Genomic DNA, 23,932 nt, shown 5'->3' with positions numbered 1-23,932 from the left:
GAATGGCCAGCCCCTCTGAATGATCAAAATACCGAATGGTCAAGAGACTATACTGTCCAAGATACCTAGTACAATAGTAAAAAGTTCTATTTATACTAAACTAGCTACTAGGGTTTACAGAAATAAGTAATTGATGCAGAAATCAACTTCCGGGGTCCACTTGGTGTGGGCTTGGGCTGAGCTTGAGCTTTACACGTGCGGAGGCTTCTTTTGGAGTTGAACGCCAAGTTGTAACATGTTTTTGGCGTTCAACTCTGGTTCGTGACGTGTTTCTGGCGTTTGACTCCAGAATGCAGCATGGAACTGGCGTTGAGCGCCGGTTTACGTCATCTAATCTCGAATAAAGTATGTACTATTATATGTTTCTGGAAAGCTCTGGATGTCTACTTTCCAACACCGTTGAGATCACGCCATTTGGAGTTCTGTAGCTCCAGAAAATCTATTTCGAGTGCAGGAAGGTCAGAATCCAACAGCATCAGCAGTCCTTTGTCAGCCTCCTAATCAGAGATTTGCTCAGGTCCCTCAATTCCAGCCAGAAAATACCTGAAATCACAGAAAAACACACAAACTCATAGCAAAGTCCAGAAATGTGAATTTAACATAAAAACTAATAAAAACATCCCTAAAAGTAGCTAGATCCTAATAGAAACTACTTAAAAACAATGCCAAAAAGTGTATAAATTATCCACTCATCATTTGGCCTCCTCAATCCTCATTCTTCTCATCATTGCTAAAGACATCATATTTATACTGGCTCCCAAATCACACAAAACCTTTTCCATTGTGATTTTCCCTATAATACAAGGGATTTGGAAGCTCCCAGGGTCCTTCAATTTTTGGGGTAACTTGTGCTGAATGATGGCACTACATTCCTCGGTTAGTACCACAGTCTCTTTGTTCCTCCAGCTTCTCTTCTTGGTCATTAATTCCTTCAAGAACTTAGCATAGAGCAGCATTTTCTCTATTGCTTCAGCGAAGGGTATGTTAATATGTAGTCTTTTAAAAATTTCTAAGAATCGTAAGAATTGGTCATCATCCTCACTCTTCTTCAATCGCTGAGGGTACAGGGCTTTTGGAGCATATGGCTTCAGTACTTCTTCTTCTTGATGTGAGTTAGGAGCAGGAGCTTGAATTTCTTTTTGCCCTATTCCCTCTCCATCCGTGTCCTTCTCTTGTGGTTCCTTGGAGGTCTCTTTCAATGCCTCTCCACTTCTGAGGGTAATAGCTTGACACTCCTCCCTTGAGTTTACACTAGTGTTGTTACAAATGTTATGGCTGGGAACTTGCTTGAATAAGTAGTTGATCTGTGTCTCAAGCTTACTGATGGCTGCATCTTGATTTTGCATATTAGATCGCACTTCTTCCCTAAATACTATTCTATCTTGAACTTTGATGAGCGGATAATTTGTACGCTTTTTGGCATTGTTTTTAGTATGTTTTTAGTATGTTTTAGTTAGTTTTAGTATATTTCTATTAGTTTTTAGTTAAAATTCACTTTTCTGGACTTTACTATGAGTTTGTGTGTTTTTCTGTGATTTTAGGTATTTTCTGGCTGAAATTGAGGGACTTGAGCAAAAATCTGATTCAGAGGCTGAAAAGGACTGCAGATGCTGTTGGATTCTGACCTCCCTGCACTCGAAGTGGATTTTCTGGAGCTACAGAAGCCCAATTGGCGCGCTCTCAATGGCGTTAAAAAGTAGACATCCTGGGCTTTCCAGCAATGTATAATAGTTCATACTTTGCCTAAGATTTTATGGCCCAAACCGGCATTCCGAATCAGCTCAAAACTGCCCGGCGTTAAACACCGGAACTGGCACAAGAATGGGAGTTAAACGCCCAAACTGGCACAAAAGCTGGCGTTTAACTCCAAAAAGAGTCTCTACACGAAAATTCTTCAATGCTCAGCCCAAGCACACACCAAGTGGGCCCGGAAGTGGATTTTTATGTCATTTACTCTTTGTAAACCTTAGGCTACTAGTTCCTCTATAAATAAGACCTTTTGCTATTGTATTTTCATCTTGGTTCTTCTGGTTCCCTCTTTGGGGCCGAAGCCAATGATCACGTTTGTTCTTATGTATTTTCAACGGTGGAGTTTCTACACACCATAGATTAAGGTGTGGAGCTCTGCTGTACCTCGAGTATTAATGCAATTACTATTGTTCTTCTATTCAATTCAGCTTGTTCTTATTCCAAGATATTCCTTCGCACTCAAGAACTTGATGAATGTGATGATTATGTGACGCTCATCATCATTCTCACTTATGAACGCGTGCCTGACAACCACTCCCGTTCTACAAGCAAACAAGGCTTGAATGTTTATCTCTTGGATTCTTTAATCGGAATCTTCGTGGTATAAGCTAGAATTGATGGCGGCATTCAAGAGAATCCGAAAGGTCTAAACCTTGTCTGTGGTATTCTGAGTAGGATTCAATGATTGAATGACTGTGACGAGCTTCAAACTCCTGAAGGCTGGGCGTTAGTGACAGACGCAAAAAAATCAATGGATTCTACTCCAACCTGATTGAGGACCGACAGATGAATAGCCGTGCCGTGACAGGGTGCGTTGAACATTTTCACTGAGAGGAGGGGATTGTAGCCACTGATAACGGTGATGCCCAACATAGCTTGCCATGGAAAGGAGTAAGAAGGATTGGATGAAGACAGTAGGAAAGCAGAGAGACGGAAGGGACAAAGCATCTCCATTCGCTTATCTGAAATTCTCACCAATGAATTACATAAGTATCCCTATCTCTATCTTTATGTTTTATTCATATATCATCCATAACCATTTGAATCTGCCTGACTGAGATTTACAAGATGACCATAGTTTGCTTCATACCAACAATCTCCGTGGGATCAACCCTTACTCGCATAAGGTTTATTACTTGGACGACCCAGTGCACTTGCTGGTTAGTTGTGTGAAGTTGTGTTTATGCCATGGTATTGAGCACCAAGTTTTTGGATTCATTACCGGGGATTATTTGAGTTGTGAAAAGTAGTGATCACAATTTCGTGCACCAAGTTTTTGGCGCCGTTTCCGGGGAATTAAATGTCCTAACTACAGTTTCGCATTTGTTTCCTGCAATAACAGTGCCAAGTTTTGATCCGGCAACAGCACCAAGTTTTTGGCGCCGTTGCCGGGGATTGTTGAGTTTGGACAACTAACGGTTCATCTTGTTGCTTAGATTAGGTATTTATCTTCAGAGTTCTTAAGAATGAATTCTAGTGTTTCAAAGTGATGTTCTTATCATCACCAAAGCTGATTTATTCTCATCAATTTAGCTCTTTAATGCAATGTCCTGCTGAAGCTTGGCTAGCCATGTCTAATTCCTTTAGACTAAAGCTTTAGACTAACATTGCATGATTCTTGGAATTCTCATTAAGAATTTTGATACCTTTATTTTCTTTTCCACTTAATTTTCGAAAAAACCAAAAAAAATTACAAAATCATAAAAACCAAAAATGTTTCTTGTTGAGTCTAGTGTCTCATGTTAAGTTTGGTGTCAATTGCATGTTTCTGTTCTTCTTGCATTCATTCATATGTCTTAAGTAATCTTCAAGATGTTCTTGATGATTTCCTTGCTCTGATCTTTGAATTCTCTTGACTTGAGTATTTTGTTACATGCATTCTCACTTTGTTAGTGTCAGTAGTATACAAACTTCTAAGTTTAGTGTCTTGCATGCATTGTTTATTTGATTTTAGTTGCATTTTGATTATTCCTCATTATTAAAAATCCAAAAAAATATTTTTAATTTGTGTCTTTTCAAGTCAATAATACAGAGAATTGAAGATTCAGAACATACAGCAGAGGAATTACACAGAAAAAGCTGGGCGTTCAAAAAGCCCAGTGAGGAAGGCAAACTGGCGTTTAAACGCCAGCCAGGGTACCTGGCTGGGCGTTTAACGCCCAAAAGGGTAGTGTTTTGGGCGTTAAACGCCAGAATGTGCACCATTCTGGGCGTTTAACGCCAGGATGGCACAAGAGGGAAGATTCTGTTTTCAATTCAAATTTTTTTCAAGTTTTCAAAATTTTTCAAACTCAAATCTTTTTCAAATCATATATTTTCAATCAGATCTTTTCCAAAATCAATTTCTTTCCATTTTCAAAAATACTTGCTATCAATTAATGATTTGATTCAACATTTCAAGTATGTTGCCTTTTCTGTTGAGAGAGGTTTAATGTTTGAATCATATCTCTTCTTGTTAGGCAAGTCATTAATTTTTAAAATCAAATCTTTTTAAATTGTTTTTCAAATCATATCTTTTTAATCACATCTTTTTCAAAAATAGTTTTCAATCATATCTTTTTGGTTTCTAATTTCAAAATCTTTTTCAAAAATCACTTGATTTCTTTCCCACTCTTAGTTTTCGAAAATCAATTAGTATTTTTCAAAATGTTTTTAAAATGTTTTTACTTAATTTTCGAAAATTTCTTCCCCTTTTCTCACATCCTTCTATTTATGAACTAACACTATTCCTTAATGCACAATTCGAACTCCATCTTTCTTGATAAGTTCGAATTCTCTACTTCTTCCTTCTATTTTTCTTTTCCTCTGACACCTCAAGGAATCTCTATAATATGACATAGAGGATTCCATATTCTCTTGTTCTCTTCTCTTTCATATGAGCAGGAGCAAAGACAAAAGCATTCTTGTTGAGGCTGACCCTGAACCTGAAAGGACCTTGAAGCGAAAGCTAAGAGAAGCTAAGGCACAACTCTCTGTAGAGGACCTAACAGAAATCTTCAAGGAAGAAGAACCCATGGCAGCCGAAAACAACAACAATACCAACAATGCAAGGAAGGTACTGGGTGACTTTACTGCACCTACTCCCGACTTCTATGGGAGAAGCATCTCTATCCCTGCCATTGGAGCAAACAACTTTGAGCTTAAACCTCAATTAGTTTCTCTAATGCAACAGAATTGCAAGTTCCATGGACTTCCATTGGAAGATCCTCATCAGTTTTTAGCTGAATTCTTACAAATCTGTGACACTGTCAAGACTAATGGGGTTAACCCTGAGGTCTACAGACTTATGCTATTCCCTTTTGCTGTAAGAGACAGAGCTAGGATATGGTTGGACTCACAACCTAAAGAAAGCCTGAAACTCTTGGGAAAAGCTAGTCAATGCCTTCTTGGCAAAGTTCTTTCCACCTCCAAAATTTGAGTAAGCTTAGAGTGGAAGTCCAAACCTTCAGACAGAAGGAAGGTGAATCCCTCTATGAAGCTTGGGAAAGATACAAACAATTGATCAGAAAGTGCCCCTCTGATATGCTTTCTGAATGGAGCATCATAGGTATTTTCTATGATGGTCTGTCTGAACTGTCCAAGATGTCTTTGGATAGCTCTGCTGGAGGATCTCTTCATCTGAAGAAGACGCCTACAGAAGCTCAAGAACTAATTGAAATGGTTGCAAATAACCAATTCATGTACACTTCTGAAAGGAATCCTGTGAACAATGGGACAAATCAGAAGAAAGGAGTTCTTGAGATTGATACTCTGAATGCCATATTGGCTCAGAACAAGATATTGACTCAGCAAGTCAATTTGATCTCTCAAAGTCTGTCTGGAATGCAAGCTGCACCAGGCAGTACTAAGGATGCTTCATCTGAAGAAGAGGCTTATGATCCTGAGAACCCTTCAATGGAAGAGGTGAATTACCTGGGAGAACCCCATGGAAACACCTATAATTCTTCATGGAGAAATCACCCAAATCTCTCATGGAAGGATCAACAGAGACCTCAACAAAGTTTCAACAACAATAGGATCAACAGAGACCTCAACAAAGTTTCAACAACAATAATGGTGGAAGAAACAGGTTTAGCAATGGCAAGCCTTTTCCATCATCTTCTCAGCAAACAGACAGAATTCTAAGCAGAGCCACTCTGACTTAGCACCATGGTCTTGATCTAATCAAAACCACTCAAAGTTTCATGACTGAAACAGGTCCTCCATTAGGATTTGGAGGCACAAGTGGGACACTGAGCAAGAAATTACTGAACTCCCTCCTAGTACTCTTCCAAGCAATACAGAAGAGAATCCAAAAGGAAAGTGCAAGGCCATCAACATGGCCGAATTGGAGAGGAGGAAGAGGCAGTGAACGCCACTGAGGAAGACCTCAATGGACGTCCACTGGCTCCAATGAGTTCCCTAATGAGGAACCATGGGAATCTGAGGCTCACATTGAGACCATAGAGATTCTATTGGACTTACTTCTGCCATTCATGAGCTCTGATGAGTATTCTTCCCCTGAAGAGGATGAATATGTCACTGAAGAGCAAATTGCTAAATACCTTGGAGCAATCATGAAGCTAAATGACAAATTATTTGGTAATGAGACTTGGGAGAACGAACCTCCTTTGCTCACCAAAGAACTGGATGACTTGTCTAGGCAGAGATTACCTCAAAAAAGACAAGATCCTGGGAAGCTTTCAATACCTTGTACCATAGACACCATGACCTTTAAGAAGGCTCTGTGTGACCTAGGGTCAAGTGTAAACCTCATGCCTCTCTCTGTAATGGAGAAGCTAGGGATCTTTGAGGTACAAGCTGCAAGAATCTTACTAGAGATGGCAGACAATTCAAAGAAACAAGCTTATGGGCTAGTAGAGGATGTTCTGGTGAAGATTCAAGACCATTACATCCCTGCTGATTTCATAGTCCTAGAGACTGGGAAGTGCATGGATGAATCCATCATCCTTGGCAGACCCTTCCTAGCCACAGCAAAGGCTGTGATTGATGTGGACAGAGGAGAATTGATCATTCAAGTGAATGGAGAATCCTTTGTGTTTAAGGCTCAAGGATATCCCTCTGTCACCATGGAGAGGAAGCATGAAGAGCTTCTCTCAAAACAGAGCCAAACAGAGCCCCCACAGTACACCCTGGAAGAAGAACAGAATGAAAAACAGAAAGAAAAATAGCACACCCTGGAGAAAGAACCTACTGGCGTTTAAACGCCAGTAAGGACAGCAAATGGGCGTTTAACGCCCAGTCTGGCACCATTCTGGGCGTTTAACGCCAGAGAGGGGCACCAAACTGGCATTAAACGCCAGGAAAAGGCAAGAAGTTGGCGTTAAATGGCAGAAATGGGCACCATCCCGGCGTTTAACGCCAGAATTGGCATGAAGAGCAATTTTGCTCGCCATTTGGTGTAGGGATGACTTTTCCTTGACACCTCAGGATCTGTGGACCCCACAGGATCCCCACCTACCCCACCACTCTCTCTCTTCTTCTTCACCCATTCACCAATCACCTCAACACCTCTTCCCCAAAAACCCTTCACCTATCAAATCACATCTTTCTCTTCACCACTCACATCCATCCTTCATAAAACCCCACCTACCCCACCATTCAAATTCAAACCACTTTCCCTCCCAAACCCACCCTCCTATAGCCAAACCCTACCCCTCTCTTCACCCTATATAAACACATCTTCACTCCTTCATTTTCACACAACCTAAACACTACTTCTCCCCCTTTGGCCGAACCACAAAGCTACCTCCATCTCCTCTATTTCTTCTTCTTCTACTCTCTTCTTTCTTCTTTTGCTCGAGGACGAGCAAACCTTTTAAGTTTGGTGTGGTAAAAGCAATGCTTTTTGTTTTTCCATAACCATTTATGGCATCCAAGGCCGGAGAAACCTCTAGAAAGAGGAAAGGGAAGGCAAAAGCTTTCACCTCCGAGTCATGGGAGATGGAGAGATTCATCTCAAGGGTGCATCAAGACCACTTCTATGAAGTTGTGGCCTTGAAGAAGGTGATCCCCGAGGTCCCTTTTAAACTCAAAAAGAGTGAATATCCGGAGATCCAACATGAGATCCGAAGAAAAGGTTGGGAAGTTCTTACCAACCCCATTCAACAAGTCAGAATCTTAATGGTTCAAGAGTTCTATGCCAATGCATGGATCACCAAGAACCATGATCAAAGTGTGAACCCGGACCCAAAGAATTGGCATTCGACTTGCCCATGATGCAAGGAGATGAACACCCTTACACTAGAAGGGTCAACTTTGATCAAAGGTTGGACCAAGTCCTCATAGACATCTGTGAAGAGGGCGCCCAATGGAAGAGAGATTCAAGAGGGAAGCCGGTTCAGTTGAGAAGGCATGACCTCAAGCCCGTAGCTAGGGGATGGTTGGAGTTTATCCAACGCTCAATCATTCCCACTAGCAACCAGTCCGAAGTTACTATAGACCGGGCCATCATGATTCATAGCATCATGATTGGAGAGAAAGTAGAAGTTCATGAGGTTATAGCCCAAGAACTTTATAAGGTGGCGGACAAGTCCTCTACCTTGGCAAGGTTAGCCTTTCCTCATCTCATTTGTCACCTTTGTTATTCAGTTGGAGTTGACATAGAGGGAGACGTCTCCATTGATGAGGACAAGCCCATCACTAAGAAAAGGATGGAGCAAACAAGAGATCCCACTCATCATGAAATCCCTGAGATACCTCAAGGGATGCACTTTCCTCCACAAAACTACTGGGAGCAAATCAACACCTCCCTAGGAGAATTGAGTTCCAACATGGGACAACTAAGGGTAGAGCACCAAGAACATTCCATCCTCCCCCATGAAATTAGAGAAGATCAAAGAATCATGAGAGAGAGGAGCAACAAAGGCAAGGAAGAGACATTGAGGAGCTCAAGCACTCCATAAGACCTTCAAGAGGAAGAACAAGCCGCCATCACTAAGGTGGACCCGTTCTTTACTCTCCTTGTTCTTTATTTTCTTGTTTTTCGAAATTTCATGCTTATGTTTATCTATGTTTGTGTCTTGTGATCATTAGTGTCTTAGTATCTATGCCTTAAAGTTATGAATGTCCTATGAATCCATCACCTTTCTTAAATGAAAAATGTTCTTAATTGAAAAAGAGAAGAATTGCATGAATTTTAAATTTTATAACAGATTAATTATTTTGATGTGGTGGCAATACTTTTGTTTTCTGAATGTATGCTTAAAAAGTGCATATGTCTTTTGAATTTGTTGTTCATGATTTGTTGGCTCTTGAAAGAATGATGAAAAAGGAGACATGTTACTGAGGATCCGAAAAATCATAAAAATGATTCTTGAAGCAAGAAAAAGCAGCGAATACAAAAAAAATAGAGAAAAAAAAGAAAAAAACGAAAAAAAGGGAGAAAGAGAAAAAGAAAGAAAAAGAAAGAAATAAAGTTGTGATCCAAGGCAAAAAGAATGTGCTTAAGAACCCTGGACACCTCTAGTTGGGGACTCTAGCAAAGCTGAGTCACAATCTGAAAAGGTTCACCCAATTATGTGTCTGTGGCATGTATGTATCTGGTGGTAATACTGGAAGACAGAGTGCTTTGGGCCACGGCCAAGACTCATAAAGTAGCTGTGTTCAAGAATCATCATACTTAACTAGGAGAATCAATAACACTATCTGGATTCTGAGTTCCTATAGAAGCCAATCATTCTGAATTTCAAAGGATAGAGTGAGATGCCAAAACTATTCAGAGGCAAAAAGCTAAAAGCCCCGCTCATCTAATTAATACTGATCTTCATAGATGTTTTTGGAATTCATTGCATATTCTCTTCTTTTTATCTTATTTAATTTTCAGTTGCTTGGGGACAAGCAACAATTTAAGTTTGGTGTTGTGATGAGCGGATAATTTGTACGCTTTTTGGCATTGTTTTTAGTATGTTTTTAATATGTTTTAGTTAGTTTTTAGTATATTTCTATTATTTTTTAGTTAAAATTCACTTTTCTGGACTTTACTATGAGTTTGTGTGTTTTTCTGTGATTTCAGGTATTTTCTGGCTGAAATTGAGGGACTTGAGCAAAAATCTGATTCAGAGGCTAAAAAGGACTACAGATGCTGTTGGATTCTGACCTCCCTGCACTCGAAGTGGATTTTCTGGAGCTACAGAAGCCCAATTGGCGCGCTCTCAACGGCGTTGGAAAGTAGACATCCTGGGCTTTCCAGAAATGTATAATAGTTCATACTTTGCCTAAGATTTTATGGCCCAAACCGGCGTTCCAAATCAGCTCAAAACTGCCCGGCGTTAAACGCCGGAACTGGCACAAGAATGGGAGTTAAACGCCCAAACTGGCACAAAAGCTGGCGTTTAACTCCAAAAAGAGTCTCTACACGAAAAAATTCTTCAATGCTCAGCCCAAGCACACACCAAGTGGGGCCCGGAAGTGGATTTTTATGTCATTTACTCATCTTTGTAAACCTTAGGCTACTAGTTCTCTATAAATAAGACCTTTTGCTATTGTATTTTCATCTTGGTTCTTCTTGTTCCCTCTTTGGGGCCGAAGCCAATGATCACGTTTGTTCTTATGTATTTTCAACGGTGGAGTTTCTACACACCATAGATTAAGGTGTGGAGCTCTGCTGTACCTCGAGTATTAATGCAATTACTATTGTTCTTCTATTCAATTCAGCTTGTTCTTATTCCAAGATATTCATTCGCACTCAAGAACTTGATGAATGTGATGATTATGTGATGCTCATCATCATTCTCACTTATGAATGCGTGCCTGACAACCACTCCCGTTCTACAAGCAAACAAGGCTTGAATGTTTATCTCTTGGATTCTTTATTCGGAATCTTCGTGGTATAAGCTAGAATTGATGGCGGCATTCAAGAGAATCCGGAAGGTCTAAACCTTGTCTGTGGTATTCTGAGTAGGATTCAATGATTGAATGACTGTGACGAGCTTCAAACTCCTGAAGGCTGGGCGTTAGTGACAGACGCAAAAGAATCAATGGATTCTACTCCAACCTGATTGAGGACCGACAGATGAATAGCCGTGCCGTGACAGGGTGCGTTGAACATTTTCACTGAAAGGAGAGGATTGTAGCCACTGACAACGGTGATGCCCAATATACAGCTTGCCATGGAAAGGAGTAAGAAGGATTGGATGAAGACAGTAGGGAAAGCAGAGAGACGGAAGGGACAAAGCATCTCCATTCGCTTATCTGAAATTCTCACCAATGAATTACATAAGTATCCCTATCTCTATCTTTATGTTTTATTCATATATCATCCATAACCATTTGAATCTTCCTGACTGAGATTTACAAGATGACCATAGTTTGCTTCATACCAACAATCTCCGTGGGATCAACCCTTACTCGCGTAAGGTTTATTACTTGGACAACCCAGTGCACTTGCTGGTTAGTTGTGCGAAGTTATGTTTATACCATGGTATTTAGCACCAATTTTTTGGATTCATTACCGGGGATTATTTGAGTTGTGAAAAGTAGTGATCACAATTTTGTGCACCAAACTTCCTTGCATATTCCTCCAAGCAGAACCTCAATTTTAGAGAGCCTATCTTCAGATGGTGGTGGTGGGTTGGGGTTAGAGTATTGAGAATGGCCATTTTGGTTTTGATATGGTCTTTGTGTGGACTGTTGTTAGGCTGCATTATTGTTGGGGTCCTGGCGTCTCTGATCTTGGCCTTGATCTTGTTGGTTTCCCCACCCAAAGTTTGGATGGTTCTTCCAACCAGGGTTGTAGGCTTTGTAGTATGGATCATGGGATTGCCTGGGTGAGTTTCCAACATAGTTGGCCTGTTCCTAGTCACTTCCTTCCTCTGTATTTACTCCTTCTGGAGCTGATGATAAGGTAGTGACTGCTGTGACTCGGTTCCTTTCCATCTGCTTGGTAAGGTCGGCCAATTGCTTGGTAATCATCTTTTCTTGAGCTAGCAGTGCATCCATATGGTTCAACTCCATTACTCCTCGAGTGTTGCTCTTTTCAGAAGCATAGAAGTAGTCATTCTCAGCTACAGTCTCAATGACATCTATGGCTTCTTCAATGGTCTTCTTCTTGTTTAGAGATCCTCTGGAAGAGTGGTCTACTGCCTTCTTTGATTCGTAAGACAACCCTTCATAGAAGATGTGTAATTGCACCCATTCATTGAACATGTCTGGTGGGCACCTTCTTGTTAAGTCTTTAAACCTCTTCCATGCCTCATAGCGAGTTTCACCATCTTGTTGTCTAAAAGTTTGTACCTCAGCTATCAACCTGTTGATCCTTTGGGGAGGATAGAATCTCGCCAAGAACTTATTTACCACATCTTCCCAGGCTGTTAAACTCTTCTTTGGGAAGGATTCCAGCCATTTAGATGCTTTGTCCCTAAGAGAAAAGGGGAATAAAAGCAATCTATAGGTGTCAGAATGAACACTGTTAGACTTCACAGTATCGCATATTCTTAGGAAGGTGGTCAAGTGTTTATTGGGGTCTTCTTGGGCGCTTCCTCCGAATGAGCAGTTGTTCTGAACAATGGTGATAAGCTGGTGCTTCATTTCAAAGTTATTGGCATGTATGGTTGGTTTTTGGATGCTACTTTCACAGTTTTCTGGATTTGGATTAATATAAGAGCCTAGAACTCTTCTCTCCTGCCCAACATGATCTGCTGGACCTTCTCTGGCATGGTTATGTGTCTCCTCCTCATGGTGGTTTTCCATGTCTGTCTCAAAATCCTTCTTTTCTTCCTCAATACCAACGACCCTCTTCCCTCTTGCTTCCCTCCTTAATCTAACAAAGCTCCTCTTCTTCTACCTGTCATACAATCAGCAGATTACACAAGCAAGAGAAAAGTAAAGAAATCACTCTTGTTAAGGTTACTGTTAGTGTGAGAGAAGCAATTTATCAAACAGTTAGTGGATTAGTTGACAGAGTTTTGAATTAACTAAGAAAATAAAACAAAAAGAAATAATAAATGAAAATGGCTGAGACTGAAAGTAAATGACAGAAACAAAATAAATGAAGCAAAAGAAAATTTCTCAATCTAGTTATCCTCTAATTTAATCATTGTCGATACAAAATCAATCCCCGACAATGGTGCCATAAACTTGATGCACGAAAACTTGTCCCTCAACAAGTTTCCCTTCGGCAAGTATATCAAATTTTCATCAAGTAAAAACTCACAATAGAGTGAGGTCGAATCCCACAGGGATTGATTGGTCGAGCAACTTTAATTAGAGGAGTGTTCTAGTCAAGCTATGCCAAATTAAGTGAGAATTGCAGAAAATTAAAGGCGGGAAAGATAAATGACATGGAATATAAATTTGCAGAATCTTAAATGGGGAGTTGGGGAGATGAGCATGAAAGTAAATAACAGAAAGTAAAGAGAATGGGTAAGATCAGAGATTGGAAATTCATTGGGCTTAGGAGATGTTGCATTCTCCAGATCAAGTTCATCTTCATCTCTTCCTCAATCAATGCATTCATTGATCTCCTTGGCAATCTTAGGTGATTGGATCCCAATTCCTTGGCAACCCAGTCTCTCTAAGCTTGAACAATTTTCCAATTCCTTGATTTAATTGCTCATGAGAAGAGATGAAGTTTGGTCTCTGATTATACCACACACCTTCATAAATCAAAGTATTGGTAGGATTACATGTCACGATATCCATCCAACACCCAACCTAATCCAATGTGAGAAAGCATTTCTAGCATGATCTCCTCATTCCTCTTCCAAGGCTCAGAGGAGATCCAATTATGGAGAGTTTTTTTTTCAAGATAATTAACCAATTGGTTGAAGACCGAAAGCTTTCTAGCAAAATCAAGAGAAAAGAAAGAGGAAAAATATGAAAACTATAATTGATCCATCAAATTACAACAGAGCTCCCTAACCCAATGAAAGGGGTTTAGTTGTTCATAGCTCTGGGAATGGAACGCGTAAAAGAAAAGTGCATTGTAAAGTAACTAGAAATTGCAGAGTAAATATACAGAGTGTAGCTCCCAATAATGCCAAGCCCCTTTCTAGTTCAAAACTACTCCTATATATACTACTCTTCTTATCTTCTAGTTAGCTCTCCAAGTATTAGATATGGGCCTTTGATCTTTAGTTGAAGCAGTTACAGTCCTCAGTGGGCTCAGCTTTGCTTGCAGAAAGAGGATGAGTCAGGCATGGTATGCAGTTAGTCAGGACGTTAGTGGTGTTAACGTTAAGTGTGAATTCTGGTTTGAAGACATTAGTGACACTAACTTTGTCACTAACGTCCCAACCTATTTGAGCCACATTAACTCCAACGTTAGTGGTACTAACGTGACCATTAACGTAGCCTTTCCATCCTTCGCTAGCGTTATTGGCGCTAACTTTGCTAATAACGCTACCTTCTTGCCCTTTCTCCCATGTTAATGGTCCACGTTAGTGTACTAACGTGACCATTAACGTAGGCATGCCATGACACGAAGGCGTTAGTGACACTAACTTTGTCACTAATGCTACAAAACTCTTTCTCTTCCACGTTAGTGCTCACATTAATTGCATTAACGTGGCCACTAACGTGGGTGTACTTCACCATCTCCAATATTAGTGACAAAGTTAGTGTCACTAACGTTGGCATCTTCATCCCTTGCTCCACGTTACCCTTCACATTAGTGGCATTAACGTGGCCACTAACGTAGGTAATCTTGGCCTAGTCCAACGTTAGTGACAAAGTTAGTGTCACTAACGTTGGCGTCTCTTTTTGCTCCACGTTAGAGTTCACATTAATTACATTAACGTGGCCCTTAATGTGGTGATGTGTGGCCTTTTGCAACATTAGTGGTGTTAACTTTACCACTAACGTTGGAGCTTCCTCTTCCTTCCACGTTAGTTCCTACGTAAGTGCAGCTAACGTGATAACTAACATGGGTTGTGATGGCTTTCGAAGGCGTTAGTGGTGATAACTTTACCACTAACGTTGTAAGCTTGCTCCTTTTCCACGTTAGTGGTCACGTTAGTGATACTAACGTGGCTACTAACATGGTCTTTCCATGCTTCCTTTGTCCTAAAATCAAACAAACAAGGTGCATCAAAGCTTTGTTCCAGGTCATGAGATCTTGCATCATATAAATTGGCATTCAATTCATGCATTATTCTCATGAAATCATATAAAGTTCACAATGTTTGCTTGAACCAAGATGTAAATGTACATTCACCCAAAACTTGCTTATTTCCTAATAAAATTCATCAAACTACCTAAAAACAATAAAGAAAAGGCTAGTGAAACTGGCCAAGATGCCCTAGCATCACAAACCATATTCACCATTTGTTGGTCAAAGAAAATGATTAAGTTGAAACCCTTGATTGTTCACAAACCATATTCACCATTGTTGGTCACACACTCATCACTTCTATATATGTATGTATATAAGGTAAGCAACCAATTTTTTAAGTTCTCCAATGATCCATGTGATATTAACTTTCTTTCTGAAAGTAATATCAGAGATGTTTTTGAAGATCTTTTTTTTTTTAAAAATGACAAATTTGTCTGTCACGATTTATGGAAAGCATGTAAATTTATTTTATTACTATTACTATTATTAGATTAATCACATGTTTCTCCTTCCATTTTTTTGTGCACTCATTTATTTCAAAGAAGTTTTATATATCTAAGTCTTGATTTTTTTTCATATAGAATTATGCAGAACAAGAAAACTCAGTACAAATCCCATTATTCTCTCTTTCTTCATCGAAATCCAATAAAAATAGCAAACAATCAGCAACAACATAATCTAAATACTAAACACCCTGAGTCCAATCAAAACAACATTCAACATAGAAAAGAAGAACAAGTATAATGTTACCCAACTTGAAATCTGAAACCAAATAGAAAACTGAACCAAATTGAAAGGGGATATTTTGATACCGATAATCTGAACCAAGAATATGGGCATACCTAAGAATGGGACCAGAGAAAGGAGAGAGCAGATCAGGGGTAGACCCATTAGCCGGGGGAAGCGCAACCCTTCTAGTATTGATGGACGGTGCTCCACGGCAGTAAAAATTTGGCGCGTGCCCCTGTGTTTCACTACAAAGCACACAATAAATCAACAAAATTATAACTTCAAATCTCTAACTTTAAACAGCAATAATTAACCCCAGTTGAATGAAGATATAGACAAATTGTGAATCAAAACAACCTGAAACAAAATTTTAAACCAAGAATGAAAATAGGAAATAAAGATCAATGGTGAATCACGAACCCGTGATAGAAGGAGATGGGAAACTTCAACGCCAGTGAGAGGAGAGGCGAAAGCTCGACGCCGGGGAAAGTAGGATGGATCGGTAGTAGTGGCGCAGGGTGGAGGAGAGACAGCAAAATTTTGCACGCTTCCAATCTTACTTCGCGATTTTCTACAGAATTGTGGGGAATTAAAGGTTGTAAGATACCAAAAGGAATTGAAAATTTGAAATATGATAAACGGAGAATAGCAGCATTTCTCGATGCAGTAGCCGCTGATATTGTGGCACAAGGAGGGCAGGTTCTTCCACATATGTGATTAGTGGCGGCAAGGTGAATGGCCCCCTATTTTTTGCCGATGTGCTTCGTTCCTGTTGTAGTGGGAAAAGAACCTAGGATTTTTTATTTTTCATCCAACCACATTATAATTATATATATATAATATATATATATATATATATATATATATATATATATATATAATAAGTTTAGCCAAAATAATTGATTTCTAAGACAATTTTTATAGGGCATCCCATTTATTTGAGTTTAGAATTTTCATTAAACTTGCTTAAAATTTGATTGTGGAATAGAGATTAGAGCTAGAACACACAACCAAGTGAGATTTGAGCTTTATTATTAATTAAGTCACTTATCCAAATGACCTTACCCTTTTATCTTCCATTGTTAATCAATCTTGAGCCTACATTTTGTTTTTACTTTTAGCACATCACTACCCCTAAGTAAAAATAATAAATGTCTTTAATTTGGATCCTTGATTAGCTTAGGCTAGTGAGAGTGTGCATCATCTAAGTGTAAAAAACTTTGGAAACATTAGTAGAGGAAAAAATGGGTGTTTTGCATTTTTATTGAAAATTTTGAAATTGAGTACATACTCATGCATTGAATGTTGAACCATATGCATTAATTTTTTTGTATATATTATGTTATTGAAAAAAAAGAGGAAAAAAAGAAAAAAGAAATGAAAATAATAAAAATGGGACAAATGTTACCCCAAAAAGAAATGTTTGAAAAATAAACGAATATGTAATATGAATTGAAAGAATGCATGAATGTGTAGAAAAAGTAAATAATAGTGTTCCGAGGGTTACCTGAAACGTGTAGCTCGGTCGTCTGGCAAGACCCGAGGTAGGGGTTCCGTGACCCGAGCTTGGTGTGCTGAGCGGCTGGGGGTTGTACCTGCAATGACACTCCGATGCTTAAGTTAGCATGGGTCCAAGCAGATATTGAGTAGAATTCCGAGGTCCGACCTCAGGCGTGGGCCTTTGGGACGAGGTCGGTCCTTCTGCGATCTTCCCGAGTTTGGAGAGCTCGGTCAGGGTATGACAGTGCCCCTGTCCGAGTTCGTCCTTTTGAGAGGTCGAGCTTGGGCATAGTCGTCTTTCAAAATTTTGAAAATGGCCGTTTCAGCATTTATTGCTTTTTACCGTTTCTTCCGATTTCCGTTCGGGCTCTGCGAAGGCATTATTTATTTGCCCCTTTCCTTATTTTCTTTGTTTATTCGTTCCCTTTCCCTTTTTCTGGGTTTTTCGCCACCTCTCTTTCGAGCATCTTCCTTCTTTCTCTCTGTTCTTCTTGCATCGGAGCTCGTCGTCTTCTTCCTTTCTTCCAGGTTTGTTTCGCGTCTTTACTTTCGCTGTGCACATATGCTTTTGTTTCTTTTTCTTCTATGCTGGGGTTGCCCCGAAGAGAGGCGCCGCCATTGCTTTGGTTGTTTTGTATGTGGGGGGGCTCTTTCTCTTGGTACTTTGTTTTCGGGTTACTGCATTTTTTCTTCTAAAAGAACTTTTGTTTTCTTGCTTCTCTGGAATGGGTTTTTTGCCTATTATGTGATTTTTGGCTTGCTGTTGTATTCTTCTTTGTAGGCAAGATTTTTATGTCGAAAGGTGTTTCAAGCAATGTCGACCAAGATTCCGAGTGGTCTTGGTTGGGTAGATCCTGTTCCTCTAAGGGTCCCTTCTGTTGTAGATTCTGAGTATCTAGTTAGGTTCCGTAGGGAGTGTATATTTGTGAACAGGGAGTCTGAGCGAGATTATGAGCTAGTAGCCCCGGAGTCCGAGGAGAGAGTGTGCTTCCCGCCTTTAGAAAGTTCCGAGAAGCTATTCTTTTATGCTTACGATTGTTTTTTCTCTAAGCTGGGTGTACGACTTCCTTTTACCGACTTGGAGTCCGAGGTCCTTTGGTCTTGTAACCTTGCCCCTACGCAACTCCATCCAAATTCTTGGGCGTTTTTAAAGTGTTTCAACTTTTGTGTCAGTTTTTGGGCGTCTCCCCTTCTGTTTCTCTTTTTTTCCTATCTGTTCGTGTTGACGAAGCCGGGGTCGGGTGCTGGGAAGGTGTCCTGGGTCTCTTTTAGGGCTAACCTGGGAAAGAAGTTTTGTACCTTGTATGATGATCGTTTCATGATTTCAAGAACTACTATTTCAAGGTCCGGGCTGCTGGAGATGTCCGACCTTTCTTTCTAGATGAGAGTGGGGAGCCTTCTTTTCCTCTTTGTTGGCAGGAGAATGTAGTGTCGGTTAAGTATACTTTTGAGAGTCTAGATGAGGAGCAGGCTTTTGTGGGTGTTGAGCAGTTTATGGGTCGGGCACCTCACTTGGATACGAAGAAAATGTTGGGAGATCCAAGCCTTCTCCGTTCCGAGTTAGGTAGTTCCCGACCTCTTTGAGATTTCATCTTAGTATTTTGGCTTCGTTTGGAGGTTTTTCCGTTGTGATAATCCCTTTCTTTGTTTCTGCAGAGATGTCTTCTCAGGCTGATTCCATGAAGTTCCTTCGTCGGTCGAAGAAGTCTGCGGCTGCTCGGAATATCGAGGCTGAGGCTTCTGCCCGATCTTCTCCGCAGAAGACTACCGTGGGTGTTTCAGACTCGGTCGAAGACCATTCCGACTCCTCAGTTCCGAGCTATAACTCAAGATCCTCCGACCTCCGGACCCGGTCACCTTTCCCGTCTTCGACCTCGGGTCCTCCCCCCAAGAAACAGAAGACCTCTCAAGAGCTTGCCGGTTTCAATGATAAGGATTTTGACGCTCTTGGTTGGATTGAGCACATTCTCCCCCAGACCTTTATTTCTACTGATGATGCGTCTATGGAGCATCACTTTCAGTATATGGCGCGGAGCTGTGTTCGGATGGCTAGTCTTCATGCCGCTATTGCTCGGTTCAAGAAAGCTCCCTTGGGGCGACCAGCTCCCGACTTGAGAAGGCACGGTCCGAGCTTGATAAGATTAGTCAACTGAAGGCTGCCAGGATTACTGAGCTGGAGGCCTCTTTGGAGGAAGAGAAAACTAGGGCCACCGCGGCTGTGGCGGCGGCGAAGACATCTGAGGAGATGGCGAGGGTGGCGACGGAGAACTATACTAAGCTGTATGCCGAGCTTGTGGAGACGAAGGAGAAGTTGCAGTCTGCTCGGGATGATTTTTACGAGCTGGAAGATAATGTGGCCAAGGGTGGATGCTATGTTTGTGAATTTGAGGGATCAGGTCCGGGTTCTTGCTCCCGACCTGGATCTGAGCTTATTCAGTACGGAAAATTGTTGTGGAGGGAAAGATTGTTCCTGCTCCGGCCGAGGATGAGGTTCCGGTGTCCGACCACAAGGCTCCGGTGTCCGACCCCGAGGTTCTGGTTGTGAACCCGACTTCACCTTTGGCTGAGGATAGATCTGGTGTGGAGGTTTCAAGCCGGATGATGGTGCTGTCGATGCAGTCCCGATTTCGATGTTCCCTCCGCAGCCTTCTGTTGATGCGAGACCGGAAAGGACCTCGATCCTCTGTGATCTTTTTAGTGGTTTGCCCGGCCTGTGGGCTTTTTGGGATGGCTTTTGTGAACACTTTTGGACACCTTTTGCTTTTATTTAGCCACTTGTGGTGACTGTATTATGCGGTGTTTGTGTTTGACCTTCGGTTTCTGCCTTCGTGCTTTTTGTTGTTTTTCGGATAACAACTTTTTAGCTAGCGTTTTGACTTTATGTTTCCGCTTTCGTGCTTTTTAGTTGTTTTTCGGATAACAACTTTTAGCTAGCGTTTTGACTTTATGTTTCCGCTTCTGCTTTTAGTTGTTTTTTTCGGATAACAACTTTTTAGCTAGCGTTTTGACTTTATGTCTCCGCTTCCGTGCTTTTAGTTGTTTTTCGGATAACAACTTTTTAGCTAGCGTTTTGACTTTATGTCTCCGCTTTCGTGCTTTTTAGTTGTTTTTCGGATAACAACTTTTAGCTAGCGTTTTGACTTTATGTCTCCGCTTTCGTGCTTTTTAGTTGTTTTGGATAACAACTTTTTAGCTAGCGTTTTGAGACTTCTTTCGATTTCGTTCTTTTCGCTTATACTTTTTAGTTGCTTTTTGTAAAGCAACTTTTTAGTAAGCGTTTTTTCGAAATCCTGGTTCTTGCGTTTTAAGGCTTCTTTCTCGGGCCGAGCTTTTTCTCGGACATCGGGTGCTCGAGTACCTCCTTTTTGTTAGGTCCGACTTTGTCGTGTGGTCGGTTCTTTTGAGTTATTTCTGTAATCTCTTTTTATTTGGCTTTTGAGCCATTTTAGAGTTACTTTATAACTCTTCCCTTTGTTGGGTCCGACTTCGTCGTTTGGTCGGCCTTTTTAAGTTATTTTTGTAACCTCTTTTTTATTTGGCTTTTCGAGCCATTTCAGAGTTTCTTTATAACTTCTCACATTAATTTGAACCTCGTCGCTTTATCTTTGCCGACCTTGTATGGTCTCTTGGCAAATGATTTTTTGCGTTTTGCCGAGCATAAATTAATGCGCCTTGGTGGGGTACTTTCTAGGATTTGCTTCATCATGAGGAAGAGAAATAGAGAAATTTGATTAGTATTAAAAGAAAGAATAAAAGTTTACCCTTTAGGTCGGGTATCCTACTTAACCGGGTGTCTCATTAAAAAACCCTTGTAGGGAAAAAGAGTACACCTCGGGTTAAGTTTTTCTAGCTGTACCGTCTTAGATTACAGGCGTGCCAGGTCCTGGGCAGCTCATTGCCTTCTAGGTCGGATATTTTGTAGTAGCCTGTCCCTAAGACTTCTGTTACCTTGTAGGGCCCTTTCCAATTTGCGGCTAGCTTTCCTTCTCCCGACTTTTGTTCCGATGTCATTTCGGATTAGAATCAGGTCGTGACTGGAGAAGCTTCGCTTTATTACCTTTTGATTGTATCTGATGGCCGTTCGCCGTTTTAAGGCTTCCTCTCGGATTCGGGCTCTTTCTCGGACCTCGGGGAGGAGGTCGAGTTCTTCCCTTTGTGCCTGTGGGTTGCCTCTTTCGTTGTAGAAGATGACTCTGGGCGACCCTTCATTTTCGATAGGAACCATTGCCTCCATCCCGTAAGCTAGCCGGAATGGGGATTCTCCCGTTGTAGAGTGCGGGGTTGTCCGATATGCCCATAGTACCTGGGGGAGTTCGTCGGCCCACGCCCATTTGGCCTCTTGGAGTCTTCGCTTTAACCCGGCCAAGATGACTTTATTTGCAGCCTCTGCTTGTCCATTGGCTTGTGGGTGCTCGACCGATGTGAATTGCTGTTTGATTTTTAGTTCGGCCACCAAGTTCTGAAAACTTGTGTCCGTGAACTGTGTTCCATTGTCTGTTGTGATGGAGTAGGGGACTCCGAACCTCGTGACGATGTTTTTGTATAGGATTTACGGCTTTTCTGAGCCGTAATAGTGGCTAAGGGTTCGGCTTCGATCCACTTTGTGAAGTAGTCGACCCCTACTATGAGGTATTTGACTTGCCCCGGTCCTTGTGGAAACGGGCCGAGTAGGTCGAGTCCCCATTTTGCGAAGGGCCATGGCGCAGTGATGCTGATAAGGTCTTCGGGCGGTGCCTTGTGAAAATTGGCGTGTTTTTGGCAGGGGGGGCATATTTTCACAAACTCTGTCGCGTCTCTTTGTAAGGTCGGCCAGTAGAACCCGGCCCTGACTACTTTCTTGGATAGTGCCCGAGCTCCGAGATGGTTCCCACACATGCCTTCGTGGACTTCTTCGAGGACGCCCTTTGTTTCTGAGGTCGGAACGCACCTAAGGAGGGGGTTTGAGAATCCTTCTGTATAATACGTCGTGAATTAGCGTATAATTCTGGGCGTCCTTTGTAAGCCTTTTAGCTTCTTTTCTTTCTATGGGGAGAGTTCCTGACTTCAGGTAGTTGAGTATGGGGGTCATCCATCCTTGCTGTTGGTTGGATATTTTAACGCTTCTTCCTCTCTTAGCACGGAGGGAGATTGTAGGGTTTCTTGGAGAAGGCTTCTGTTGTTGCCTCCGGGCTTGGTGCTAGCGAGCTTCGAGAGGGCGTCTGCCCGGGCATTTTGTTCCCGAGGTATGTGCTGGATTTGTATTTCCGGGAAGTGTCGTAATTGTGCCTGTGTTTGGTCCAGGTATTTTTTCATAGTAGGGTCTTTGGCCTGGTAACTTCCATTTACTTGTGATGTGATGACTTGGGAGTCGCTGAAGATCGTGATTCTCTGGGCTCCGACCTCTTCGGCTAGCTTTAGTCCTGCTAGTAGGGCCTCGTATTCGGCTTGGTTGTTTGAAGCCTGGAACTCGAATTTTAAGGATAGCTCTATCCGTGTTCCTTGGTCGCTTTCGAGTATAACACCGGCTCCGCTTCCTGTTTTGTTTGAGGACCCTCGATACAGATTCCACGAGAGTGGGGTTCCCGGGGTCTCAGTATATTCTGCGATGAAGTCGGCTAGATATTGAGATTTTATGGCAGTCCGGGCTTCATAGTGGAGGTCGAACTCAGACAGTTCCACCGCCCATTGTAGGATTCGTCCTGCCATGTCTTTTTTTTTGTAGGATGTCTCATGGGTTGGTTCGCCGACTTTGATGGTGTGGGCTTGAAAGTAGGACGGAGCCTCCGAGCCGTGAATACTAGGGCGTAGGCGAATTTCTCTATTTTCTGATAGTTTAAATTCGGCCCCTTGTAGTGCCTTGCTTACGAAGTATATGGGGTGTTGTCCTTGGTCATTTTCTCGTATTAATGCTGAAGCAACTGCCCGATGTCCGACCGAGAGGTATAATACGAGCTCTTCCCCTTTTAAAGGTCGGGTTAGGATTGGTGGCTGCCCGAGGAATTCCTTGAATTCTTGGAAGGCTTTTTCGCACTCCGGTCCATGAGAAGGTTTCCCTTTCTTTATGAGTGAGTAGGAGGTAGTGATTTTATCGCTGATCCCTGCCAAGAATCTTGATAGGGCGGCTAGCCTTCCATTTAGTTGTTGTACTTCTTTGACACACGTCGGGCTCTTCATTTTGAGTATCGCTTGGCATTTGTCCGGTTTGCTTCGATGCCTCTTTGAGTCAGCATGAAGCCTAAGAACTTTCCGGCTTCTGCGGCGAAGGTGCACTTGGTCGGGTTAAGTCTGTTGTGTTTCCTGAGGGTGCCGAAGACACTTGTGAGGTCGGGAACCAAGTTTCTGTCTTCTTGTGTCTTTACCAGCATATCGTCGACGTACACTTCTAGCTGTAGCCCGATGTGCTCTGAGAATACTTTGTTCATTAGCCTCTGGTAGGTTGCCCCGCGTTCTTCAGCCCGAAGGGCATTACTACGTAGCAGTAGTTTGCCCTTGGGTTATGAACGAGGTCTTTTCTTGGTCGGGTCCGTACATCGGGATTTGATTGTATCCCGAGTATGCATCCATGAAGGAGAGATATCTGTAGCCTGAGGCTGCGTCGACTAAGGCGTCGATGTTTGGTAGTGGATATGGGTCTTTGGGGCAGGCTTTGTTGAGATCCGTGTAATCGACGCACATCCTCCATTTTCCGTTGGGCTTTTTTACCAGGACCACGTTTGCGAGCCATAGGGGATATTTACTTCCCTAATGAATCCTGCATCTAGCAGTGCTTGTACCTGTTCTTCTATTGCCTGCATGCGCTCGGGTCCGAGCTTCCGGCGTCTCTGTTGGACGGGTCTGGATCCCGGGTATACTGATAGCTTATGGCACATCAGGTCGGGACTTATGCCTGGCATGTCGGAGGCCTTCCAGGCGAAGAGGTCGGAA

At 41.8% G+C, this 23,932-nt stretch overlaps 1 protein-coding gene and 1 non-coding gene across 2 annotated transcripts; both read right to left on the bottom strand.

Moving 5' to 3' along the window:
• Nucleotides 1-692: 692 nt before the first annotated feature.
• Nucleotides 693-1,346, bottom strand: LOC130966611 (uncharacterized). The gene has a single exon (XM_057891427.1). The coding sequence runs from the start codon at nt 1,344-1,346 to the stop codon at nt 693-695; it is 654 nt and encodes a 217-aa protein (XP_057747410.1).
• Nucleotides 1,347-5,169: 3,823 nt separating this feature from the next.
• LOC130970873 (small nucleolar RNA R71) lies at nt 5,170-5,277 on the bottom strand. The gene has a single exon (XR_009082121.1). It is a non-coding gene; the product is annotated as a small nucleolar RNA R71 (small nucleolar RNA).
• Between the last annotated feature and the right edge of the window lie 18,655 nt (nt 5,278-23,932).

Source organism: Arachis stenosperma, chromosome 3 (genome assembly GCF_014773155.1).
Source record: "Arachis stenosperma cultivar V10309 chromosome 3, arast.V10309.gnm1.PFL2, whole genome shotgun sequence".
Classification (NCBI taxonomy): Eukaryota; Viridiplantae; Streptophyta; class Magnoliopsida; order Fabales; family Fabaceae; genus Arachis; species Arachis stenosperma.
The sequence above is the reverse complement of the archived record's forward strand: the minus strand, read 5'-3'. Positions and strand labels throughout refer to the sequence as shown.

What these genes read in the sequence shown, in the direction of transcription:
- LOC130966611 (XM_057891427.1), bottom strand. Translation starts at nt 1,346, where the DNA reads ATGCAAAATCAAGATGCAGCCATCAGTAAGCTTGAGACACAGATCAAC.